This window comes from Syngnathus acus, chromosome 2 (assembly GCF_901709675.1).
Source record: "Syngnathus acus chromosome 2, fSynAcu1.2, whole genome shotgun sequence".
NCBI lineage: Eukaryota > Metazoa > Chordata > Actinopteri > Syngnathiformes > Syngnathidae > Syngnathus > Syngnathus acus.
In genome coordinates, this window is record NC_051088.1 from 14966502 (window position 1) to 14978839 (window position 12338).

Genomic DNA, 12338 nt, shown 5'->3' on the forward strand with positions numbered 1-12338 from the left:
TCCCTTAAAATGAGAGCTTTTAAATCATATCTGAAAACTTGCTTTCCATAAAATAAATCACTTTAGTTGAGTGAGTGTGTGTGTATGGGGGGGGTTCTTGTAGTATACTTTGTAATGTGACACCAAAGGTTGAAGATAAAAATTGTGATGCAATAGACGTGCCTATACTGGTTTGACCTCAGGTATCTTGTGTCCTCAAAAATGTGTGATGTTCCACAAGACTTTGTTGCGTTTGAAGTTCGACCCTATTATCAGTGATAGAAAACTGAAAAGTTTCATCTCTGCTAACTTTCATCTTCTGCTGGATATCACTAACAACAAGAACAACTCCAATCAATTTGTTGGGTCGTGTTGAAAACTATATACATTTTGGAAAATGTACTTTTAATTGCTTGTATAACTCCCCGCCATCTTTAAAAAAAAATTACAAATATGTATATAGTGTCCTCCAAAATTCTATTGTTGTATACTGAAGACATTAATGGGTTTCAGATCAAAAGATGGATATGGGACAAAAGTTTGGGAGTACAGCTTTTATTTCATGGTATTTAAATCTAGATATGGTAAACAACTCTGGATAGAGCACTTTTGGGTCGAAGCCACCCACTATTCAAGGAAGCAAAAGTATTGGAATGAGACTAATGAGTGTTTGTTGCCTTTTAGACTGATTCCCTAAATGTTTGATCGTGTTTGTTTTGAGCTTCACCTGTGAAAACGGCATTTACTGTTTAGCAAACACAAACACCAAAAAGCTGTCTATGGGAGAAAAACAAACTTTTTGAAGCTGAGAGAAGAGGCAGAATTAATCAAAGCTGTTGCACAAACATTGGCCATAGCCAATACAACAATTTGGAATGTAAAGAAAAACAAACTACTGCTGTACTGAGCAACAGACATCAAATGGGTTTCGGTACTTTTGCTCACATGGAAAGTGGGTTGCTTCAAACAAAATGTGCTCTGTTTTGAGTTGCCTAACACATCTAGATGGAAATGCCATCAAATAAAAGCCGGACTTTGGTCCTCTATTCATCTTTTGATCTGGAACCTAATGTCTTCAGTATACAACAAAAACAAAGGATTGACCTTGGTGTTCCGATAATTTTTGGACAGGCCTGTATGTACATACAGAGTACGCCAGACCATGAAATGATGTAACTACAGGTGGCGTGTAAACTGTGTGTGTGTGTGTGTGTGTGTGTGTGTGTGTGTGTGTGTGTGTGTGTGTGTGTGTGTGTGTGTGTGTGTGTGTGTGTGTGTGTGTGTGTGTGTGTGTGTGTGTGTGTGTGTGTGTGTGTGTGTGTGTGTGAGAGAGAGGGAGAGAGAGAGAGATTGACAGTGAGCGATGATAGCTGATTATTATTTCGGTTCATTAGCATATTTCATATCCTGCTGCTAGAATTCTAGCTCTTTATCAGACAACTTATGCATACACACACACATGCAAATCTGTTAAGTCATCATAACGATCGTCCTTGACATACACACACAAGTGCAATGAAGCATGCCTGAACCTTTTTTTTGTACACGAGAGAAGAGCTGAGAAGAGATGAAAGCCTTGTGTATGCATAATACAGTATGTGCATATGCAAGTGCGGTTGGAAATTGAGTTAAAAACCAATTTAATATCTGTTAATTCAGCACAGCATGTTGTAGCGATTCAAAAAATGCCACACAATTGGAACTTTAAAATTAAAGTACAAAATGAGTTATTTCAAGTCACCTGCATTGCCTTGCTTTTGTTTCTTTGGGTTGATGTTTTGCCATATCTCGATTGGATCGGGATTTTATTGTCTTATTTTCTTATTATACTCCAGGAAACAGAACATCCATTAATTGCTTATGGCTTATCTGTTGCTATGGCAACACACCTGCTAAAAAAGAGGTAGTGGGTTGGCTTGGTTGTGTATTGCCTTGGTTTGTCAGCAAGTACTCAAGATGCATGCTCGAATCCTTGTTCTGGCATGCGCCTTTGACTTGTTCACCCCATTACCACCTAGCAGTTGACGTTTATCTCGATAGTGTTCTTTTTTTGTCTGCCGTCCCTCAGCATAACATTCCTGCCACATGACAGGTTGTGTCGGCACAACTGACCGCAAGTAATTCTACAAAGGCCAGTCGGACTGTTTTTCTTTTCTTTCTTTTGCTGGAAATAGGGCTTTTGACAAGATGGAAGGAATCCTGAACAGTTCAAAATTGCTGTCAGCAAAACCTTCAACTTTTTTTGCCAGAAAGAATGAAAAAAAAGTTAGGAAATGTTTACCAGAACTTCTGAATTTTATTTGGGGTAAAACGTTGTCTCAACTGAGCTGATACAAAGTCAGCCCATAACAAATACAATTATTACAAATTAGTACTTTAAAGGGAGACTTAGCAGTTTAAAACTGCTTGCAAGATTTGAATGTGGCCTCACTTTACTAATTGATTGACAACTCATCAATTCCATCTTCCCTCTCTGATTGGTTGTTTTTCCTTGGGTGTAGTGGTTTCTCAAAAACCTAATTAGAGGTACAGGAGGGAGACAAAGGTCAATTTTCTGACAGTGTTTTTTTTTTTTTTTTACTGATTCACCACTGTCAGGTCATATCAATCCTAACAAAAATGACAAAGCAACCCCCCAATGAACAAATAAATGTTTTTAATTGCGTAATTAAGGCTCATGAAATGTGTCCTCTTTTCACATACTGTTACCATAGATAAACTCCAACACCTCACCGGATCTTGCGAGATTGGAATTAAATATCAAGCACGCCACACTGGTGACACTCGTCTGGGCTTGTTAAGCAGAGAGTTCCTCCGCTTTTAGAAATAAATGGTTAATATGGTGAATCAAGATCATTTTACTGTTGCTAAGTTCGTTTAAAAATGGTTTGTTGCACTATAGGCTGAGTCTTTGTTTACATTTCATATGCATGATATATATTTTTTAAATTGCCCAAATTCTGAATTCTTAGAATGGACTGTTGAGGGGCCATTTGTCGGACTTTTTATAAATTGAATCCAATTCAATTTCAAATTGTGTCTGCATAAGAAAATCAATTCTGTTCTTCATATTATGAGTATAATAATTTGCTAAAATAATGGCACAAAAAATCAAGGGATTTTTTACAAAACAAATGTGTGATTAACTGAGTTAACAATAAAAATGACAGACAGACAGACAGACATAGAATTTTAATAATAATACATTGTAATATATTTCACAATATTCATGAATTAAAAGTCAGGTTCAGCACTAGAATTATTTCCCCCCTCTGTCGTAGCTTTAAATGAAACCTTGCGGTAAAATGTGCATTGCGCCTTTTATTGGTCAAATTTAAAGATTAAAAATGAAAATACCTCAAAAAGCTGATGTGGTGGGAAAAAAGTAAAGACCTTTCTTTTAAATCAACATTTAGGGAGAGACAGTCATTGATAAAAATGTGCTGATGACCATGCAGTGTCAACTTAAAAAATAATAAATACCTGGAAAAAAAACATTGCACTTTATTACATTACAGTAAAAAGTAAACTAACTTGCAGTAGCTGAAAAACGTAACGAAGTATATTGATACCTGGGTTACTTCCTACCACTAGGGACCAGTGACGTCAGTGACTTCAGGTTAGCCTATCAAGCTCCGTTGCTCAGCTCCGGTGATGCCCACAAGGCAGGCACACGTCCCGTCCTGCGTGCGGGATACACCCACGAAGAACAACGGACTTGTCTTCATCGGGATTTTTTCATTCTCCTCGCATCCTCGGCCCACGCCATGTCGTCGGCTGTCACCGAGACGGAGGAGTCAGCGCGCAGATCCCCGCTCACACCGCTCAAGCTGGTGGGGCTGGTGTGCGTTTTCCTGGCGTTGTGCCTGGATGTGGGCGCCGTGATGAGTCCCGCGTGGGTGACGGCTGACGACCAGTACTACCTGTCCCTGTGGGAGTCCTGCTGGAAGCCGACGAGCGCCGACAAGTGGCAGTGCAACACCACGCTAAGCTCAGGTGAGACAGAGAGAGAGGAGGGCGACCCCTGCGGATGCCTCATTAGATACACTTGGACGCAAGTGGACACATTCCAACAATGCAATATCATTTCCCCCCTTTTCATAATTGTATTGTTGAGGGGTTCCGAAACTTTTTGGATTTTACGGGCCTGCAAGTTAGACCAATAATTAGCATTTTTTGATTTTGGGGGTTCGAATATGTGTTTGCATGTCCTTTCTGAGTTTTCCTAACGTGCATGTTTTTGGAATGTGGGAGGAAGCTGGGGGAAAAAATGAATTTAATATTTATCTCGCAAGTTGATCTGCATGCTTCCACTAACAACGTGGCTGCGAATAAACAGGAGGTAACTTTCAAAAAGCAAAGCGTTCCCAATTTTGCCAAATTGACGTTTTACGGATGCCACACCCCTCCCGATCCATCTCTTCCGTGTCCGACATTTTAATGATCACTTGCATTGCAAAACAAATACCAGCGCTGATCAGTGATTGCTTTTAAAGATCGGTTTTGTCTCATTAATATGCATCCTATACAAGTGACAGAATGTCACTTTTATGAGGCACTCAGGCAACCTTACGACATCAAGTAAATAAAAAATATTGCGAATTTTGTTCTGATATTTTCAGACAGTGATTATCACGCCCACACTTGCCCACATATATTTAGATGATGTGCGGAGTTGTAGAAGGCTTGCAGACAGGCTGCATTGTCAGCCATCGCAGTGAAAGACTTGATACACTCCCTAACACACTTCACCATTTTGCTTGTTGAAGGTCCACTACTTGTTGGAACTGTTTTGGGTATAGATTTATGACAGCTGACAGAAACGTTCTGGATCGGTGTTAGAATAGAAGTCGATGGACCGGACAGGAGTTTGACAGACCTTGACTGTTTTGCAGGATGGTTTTGTTGGTGAATTCTGTTACTATATTTAGCAACTTTAACAATAAGACATTGAAAGCAGAACTTAACAATGTTGCCTATTTTCAAACAAACAAAATTATTAACTGAATCATCATTACTGTGTTCTGCACTGCATCATTTTAAAATAATTCGATGAATTGATTATTAGAATATCCCACGCCCCTGTTTGCCCAAAACACTCCAAAATGACATAGGCACTTATGCGATTATAATATGCTATAATTATATACCTTTCCCAAATTATTTCCCAATAAGACTTTTTGTGTAGAGCTCTTCGTCTCCTTCAGCTTTTTTGCAACATTCTGATTCGTTGCGATGCGGCTGTTCAGAAACATGACAGGAGTGGAGTTAGTGAACCTTTTTGATACAACATAGCGTTGTATTTAAAAAGAAAACTGTATTTATCGCCACTGCCAAGTGGGAGCCGACTGGTACTAATTGAAAGAACACCATATTAAATTTCGTTGTACATGTGTGACAATGACAATAAAGATCTATTCTAATATGCTGCAATTATTCGACCTACCGTTATAGAATCCACTGTTGCTACCTGGAGACTCCATTGATATGCATTTGTCTGCTGCTGGGTTTGTTTGTGTGTGCGTGCGCGTGTGAGTGTGCGTGTGTGAGTGTGCGTGTGCATGCGCACCAATATTAGGCGACCATATTGAGTTGACCTATTTGTGGACAGACTCCTGTGAGGGTGAGTTGAATATTTTATGTCATACTTTGATTTCTCTGTTGTTGCAACCCTGCACCTCCTTTCCTTTTCCTTTTGCACTACGATATTAAAGAAGCAAGTTGCTCACTGCCATTTGCCATCTCCCTTGGCGACTTGGCTGCCTGGCAGCTTGTGCTCATCCTTTAATTGGCACTCAGAGTAATTTCTTTTCTAGAGCTGCTATGCACATGAAGGACAGTTGTTCTAACAATACCAGAAAAATATAAGCAGTCTTTTCATTCACATTCTATACCATTTTCAATCAATCAATCAATCAATCAATCAATCAATCAATCAATCAATCAATCAATCAATCAATCAATCAATCAATCAATCAATCAATATTTTTTTGTGACATTGTGCGTACATATTTTTAAATCACAAGCACCAAAGAATATGCAGTAGACTGCAAGAAAATCTTATGTTACTTATTTTCAAATAAACAGTTCTTGGGATCAGAATGCAACGGTATTAAATTTAAGATTAAATACAACTGAACTCTATTGAGGAAGTGATTCCTCCACTAGAGGGAGCTTCTGATGAACGCACTCTTACAAAGACATAAACTGTCTTATTAATGGTAATGGATCTTCCATGGTGTTTTCTGACTCTGATATTTTGAGGTCATAGGTGACTGTTTAAAATAGTTTCAAATTCAAGCCAATCTGCTCCATTTAATCTAATCATCCTTCTCCAGTCACTCGCCTTCCCCTGCCAGCAGAGAACCTGACTCTTTTTATTTGTAGCAGCCAAAGATGGAGCGGTAAGTGATGCATTCAGCTGTGGTACATTAGCGTCAATGCTTTTGGGGCGAGCACAACGCAAAAAAAATTCTGCGTGACCTCATGTCACTGTGAGATGCTATTCTTGGTATTACAACATACGTGCATTGTTACATCACATTCAAATCAATAGCAGTAAATTATTTTGATCCTGCATTTGGGGGATGTTAGGTGCAGTGTTTATTTGCATACAGAAAATATGCTGTCTTGTGTTTTCTTATTTTCGTCCTTTTATTTCCTGCCTTCCTTCATTCATATTTTATAAGGTGCTTTCTAGTGCTACACATAGGTACTATTTGTGGTAATGTTAAAATAAGGCTGTAATGGATGCACCTAATACATTGTGATTTGCTTATTTCTTGAAATGAATTTTAAATTTTGACACCACTGTCAAGTAACAGTTTACCTGCCCTACTTAAAACTGTGTCATTCCAGGAAGACAGAATAGAGTATAGGTAGAAAAAGAAATAGTTAATTAAATATTGCTGAAAATAGTCAGTTCCATCAGAAATAGCTTGAAAAGGCAGTGAAATAGTGCCACTGACTTAATTCCTAAGAAATGGAACTATGAACTGTTTGATATTGTTTTTTTTCCTCAACATCTCGGCTTTTGAGTTTGCTTCCATCTAGGTTGATAAAAGATGAAGGGAACAGTAGAAACTAGAGCTTGATGTCGGGATATGGAACAAGGTCTGCGTGCTATTTAAGTGCACACCAAGGTACCCTGCCCACTATATATAAATAAATATGGCTAGCAAAGATTTTGTAGCGCAGGCTTTTTGTCAGCCTAAGTGAACTAAGTGCTCACTGTCTTCATTACCTTTCTTTCACCTCGCTTTTTCTTGTCTCGTCTGCCCTCCCTGTCATCTTTTTTCATGCTGCCCTCTCTCTGCCCTTGTAAGGGTACCACCCTTGTTTTCCTCTTATATTTGCTACCTTCCCCCTAGCGCTTCATATTATTCCATTTCCGTGCTTCATGTGCTTGTCTACCTAACATATTTCTCAACCTCCCGTCAAGGTAAAGATAATTCTCGTGGGTGACTTCGTTTGAACTCCAAAATGATAGCATGAGCTCATCTTTTATTTTGGTATTCGAGACAGTCTCTCGGATAGTAGATGGAGCCACCGAGTGTCATAATCGTACTGTCGACCTTGTTCTGACATATGGGGTCAATACTGAACACTTAAAGTCAAGGCATAAATGTTCTTCACAAAAATATGGGCTATGCACCCCAGCCACTCTAATCACAGCATTCCGATGAATATTGCGTTTGTAGAATAGAAAACGCACCCGTTTTTATCTATGTCAGGGTCGGACATTTTGCCACTTGCTGTCTGTCGACTGAAAGTGACATTAAAGTTGCTCAGAGTTGACGGCAAGCTAGGAGACAAAATGTTCTTTGGGTTCTGTTGGCTTTTTAAGAAGGCTCCAGGGGGGGTCAAGTCAACAGGGTGGGGCGTGTAAAGGCCACTCGGACCAAACACCATAAATCCTTCATAAATAGAATATAGTCATACTTTGCCATGATTTTGGCAAGAAGATTTTAAGTCATTCAAAAAGACCTTACGTCTTTGCACAGCACAGAGACGGCTCGGTGCCCTTCAAAGAAGGTGACTTCAAAGCCGATGATAATGAATGGAAAGATTGGATTTCAAATTTGGATTCTTAACATTGCTATTTATTGCATGATGAGACTTTTCAAGTTGGCAAAGATATTTTCCAGGAGCTGCATGCATTTCAGATAGGTTAACCTTGCATAAATAATTTGACTTGTGTTTGATCCACATCCATGGTGGCCATATGAGATCATCTCCATCTTTTATCAAAGATCTCCTTTAAATTGTTGACGAGCAATGTTCATCTTACTGTTCTTCTGTTTCCACCCTCCTTCCATCCTTTTTCCAGACTGGCAGGTTGCCACACTGGCGCTGTTGCTAGGAGGCGGAGCCTTGGTGCTGCTGTCATTCCTGGTGGCTCTGGTGGCCGTGGGCATCGGCACCAGACGGCGATTCTACAGGCCTGTCGCATTCATGCTCTTTGCTACAGGTGGGTTGACACACATCACAGCAACACCTCCAGGTCAAAGGTGGCCGCAATCTCTCAAGCTCTCTCCGCAAACCCTCTTCTACACATTTTATAGTCAAGTAAAATTTATACTGTAAATGTCCTTCTTGTTTTTCTTCCGGCATCTTAGTTCTCTGTCCTTCATATATTGTACCTCCATAAAAGTATAGAGTAGGCCAATGCAGACATCGACTTAGTAGGTTTAAGCTTGACAAAAAAAAAAGCTAAGCCCACTTACCTACTGTACATATTAAATAGTTATTTACTTGTTTCATCATAGTTTTTATATCATTTGGACTTCTGTTTTAAAAATGTTGATAGTAGTAATTTTTTTTACAGCAGGTTTGTTAGCGCAAGATTTTAGGAAACAAAAATTCCTAAAGGCCTGCTCACGCTTCCCTCTTCTGTAAGGCTGCACAGTAATGCTGGAAAAAGTACAAAAGTATTTGGAGATAACAATAACAAACAAACAAAAGTAATTAAAAAAAAAAACATGTTCATAATCAGAGTAGTTAGTTTTAGTTGTAAATGTACTTAGTCCATTATTTATGTTTTTTAGCTTTCTCGTTTTTTTTATTTCATTTTAACAAAAATGTTCTTTTTCTATTTTAGTTTCAGCCATTTTCATTTAATTGGTCATTGGGCACTGATTTGCATTTAAATCTCTTTTCCGTTTTAAGAGTCAATAGTACTAATTAAATTCTAATCAAATTGAAGGTAAATAGTTTGCAGATTTTGTGGTGACCGCGGTGCCCATATTATTGCATTAACGGCTACCTGGCTCTGATTTGTTGCTTATTTTGTGTCCCTTATTTTCTACCCTTTTTATCTTCCTCTGACTTGATTCCTTCCTTTCTTCTTGCATCCTCCTTAGCTTTCATTCTCTCCTTCATTCATTGTTTACGTCCCTCCCCACAGTCCAAATTGATCGATGCTAATGACAAACCATTATGCAGTGTGCAATTTTTTGATAATGAACATTTTCTGACGTTTTTATGAAATGGCACTTTTATCCCTCTTGCCAGCTCAGCCCCAATGGCTTGACGTGTTTTTTAAAGGACAATATCTTCTCCCCAGTGGTTCTGCAGGCCTGCAGCTTGGTGCTCTATCCCATCAAGTTCATTGAGAGCATCAACCTGAAGATTTACCACGAGTTCAACTGGGGCTACGGCCTGGCCTGGGGCGGGACCATCTTCGCTTTCGGCGGTGGCGTCCTCTACTGTCTCAACCCCAAGAGCTACGAGGAGTACTACTAGCTCCCATTCACCATGCTAGGGAGAGGCCTTCGAGAAAGCGGGAGATGTGATGGGGGAGGTTTGATCCACATGAATTACTCATTTGCCAAGAGCTCTTAGAGACTAGTGTACACAAGTTCACACTGTAGCCTCTATTGTCATGTCAGCGGAGAGCTGAGCCATCAGGAAGGGTGAGCACGGAACTTATCCCCCAACATACGTAATCAATAACAGAAAAGAGAAAATCTGTACAGAATGACCATCCTCATCCTCATAATGGACTTAACACTTCCAGGAAGTTCCTCTCTGCCAATCTATTGACTCAAGTTTCAGTCACCGTAGCAACCTTGCAGGGTACACGCGCAGAGCCGGTACGATTTGATGTCTGGCCGGTCTGCTCTCATCTCCCGTAAGGTCGGTCAGATTGTCACAAAACTGTGAACACGTTCATTGAAAGCCGTTGTGCTAATTAAATCAGCAGGTACGTTTGTCTAGAAGAAAGCTGGATAGTGTCTGGTAGACAGCTTCGTATTTTTGTGCTTGGTGTGAAAAATTTGAGAACCACTGAATGGGCAAAAGAAGACAACACACAAATATAGGGCTGTGCAATTAATCAAAATTTAATTACAATTACAATTATTACACTCCAAGATTGTAAAATTGACATAATCATAAAAAAACATTATCAAAATGCATTAATACGCAACAAAACAATACTTGAATTTATTCATTTGCAACTTTTTTTTAAATAAAAAAAAAAAAAATCATTTTATAAATTCAGTTTGGTCCAAAATATGGGTTTCAAAGAAATTTATTTATCTTTATATTTTTTAAATGTTTAAACATTTTGTTGTTTTGCACAAATGATCGTTTGAATAATTGTGGTTACAATCATTACCAAAATAATCGTAATTAATATTTTTTTCATAATCGATCAGCCCCACACAAATATATTTACTTCCAAACATGTCGAAACTATTAAATTGAAATGACATCAAACAACACTACAGTAGGTGTGATTTCATTTTTTGTTTTATGCAGCTACTCGAGATGACAGTCATCCTCCGTAAGCGATACCTCATATCATGACATCGTCCTTCTCACCTGACCTTCATCACTTTTGAGCGATGCCACAGCTCAGTGCAGGTCACGGTCAAAGAGGGTGCAGTATCACCTGATAGGAGCTAGCTCGGAACAACTCTTGTGTGTGCTAAGCGGTGTAATAGATCAGCCTTAGACTCTGCCAACAGACCGTGATGTCAATATGGGACAGTGACAAGTTTTTGTGCTAAAGAATCTAAGTGAAATACTGATACACAAAATATGTCTGTGTTTCCTCGTGTCTCTAAATAAACATTGTTTGCAGAAATTTGATTGTGGAAACTCAACGCACATTAGGGGTGTCCAAAATCCAGCTTGAGGAATTTTAATGGCCCACCTCATATAATTATATTTAACCATGGCTTGCATTAAAAGCTCCCAAGTAAAAGATACAATGTTGAAAAATAGCACTGTATTATTTCAAATTATGAATAAAAATATTTTAAAACCCATTTTCAAGTTGAATGTTCCATCACCTGTTAATTATTTTAAAAATTGCAAATACCATATTATTACTGATAACTTTGCCACCAAGAGCCCCAATTGAGATTTGATTTTGAGTACTGTATGTGTTTAAGTGTTGTTGTTTAAGTTGATCTAAATTGGATTGCTTCCTTCCAATTTTTTGGATTTGCCCCTCAGTGGAAAAAGTCGACTAAATTAGTTGACTAGGGCTTGCCATGGTTTCATGACTTCAAATGCAAGTGTATTTAAATCGTTTTTTTTAACTCAACAGTAGCGTTCCATTCATTACATTGAACTTTACCTGCGGCTATGCTGCCCACTGCTGGATTAATTGAGCAAGTGCAGAGGCACCCTTTCCATTTTATACGCAACAAAGCTGTTCCATCATTTGTCTTTCTTTCTTTTTTACATGATTAAAACATTTTTATTCTACCCAAATACATACATAAGATAAGGATGTAATATTCTTATAGCTGAGTGTGATGTACTCTGCTGCTCAAATAGATTGTGCCATGTGACCTGCGGTTCTAAACAGAATATGCAGTACATAAAATGGACATAGACACTATAACTTTACACAGTATATTCCGGTATTTTTATTTATTATGATCATCCAATTTTCATGCATGACATCAGTACAGCCTCTCAGTTTTTTATGCAACTTGAGTTGTTATTCCTCAGATATTTTCTGCATATAAAAAATCAGATCTCATCTTTCCCTATTTGTAATTTGGGACGGGTACAAGTGTTTGACTTGCAGCTTAAAATAAACATTACTTCAGTCGGCATGTACACTATTCTAGTTACAGTCTGACTCCGATTTCAGTCCAAGTATCTTCCTGACAGTTTACTGTATCATCTTCATTTCAACCAACAACTTAGTAACAAGCACTGTGTAAAATACTTGTCACGTGGGACAACAATGCCTGTTGTAATTGGCACCAGGGTACTAACGACCGGATGTAACTAGGCAAAACGTGACTAACACTGACCTGAACAGAAAACGATGACAAAAACGTGCTGTGCTCAGGGTTGCCAATTAGTTTTTGTTGTTGTTTTTCTTAGCTTTT

General features: G+C 38.7%; 1 protein-coding gene across 1 annotated transcript; it reads left to right on the top strand.

Annotated features, from left to right (window-relative positions):
* Positions 1-3602: 3602 nt before the first annotated feature.
* On the top strand, positions 3603-11252 carry LOC119116942 (transmembrane protein 47-like). Its single transcript, XM_037242772.1, has 3 exons — positions 3603-3975; positions 8309-8449; positions 9545-11252. Exons 1-3 carry the CDS (start codon positions 3747-3749, stop codon positions 9721-9723), a joined length of 549 nt encoding a protein of 182 aa, XP_037098667.1. The 5' UTR covers positions 3603-3746; the 3' UTR covers positions 9724-11252.
* Positions 11253-12338: the final 1086 nt, after the last annotated feature.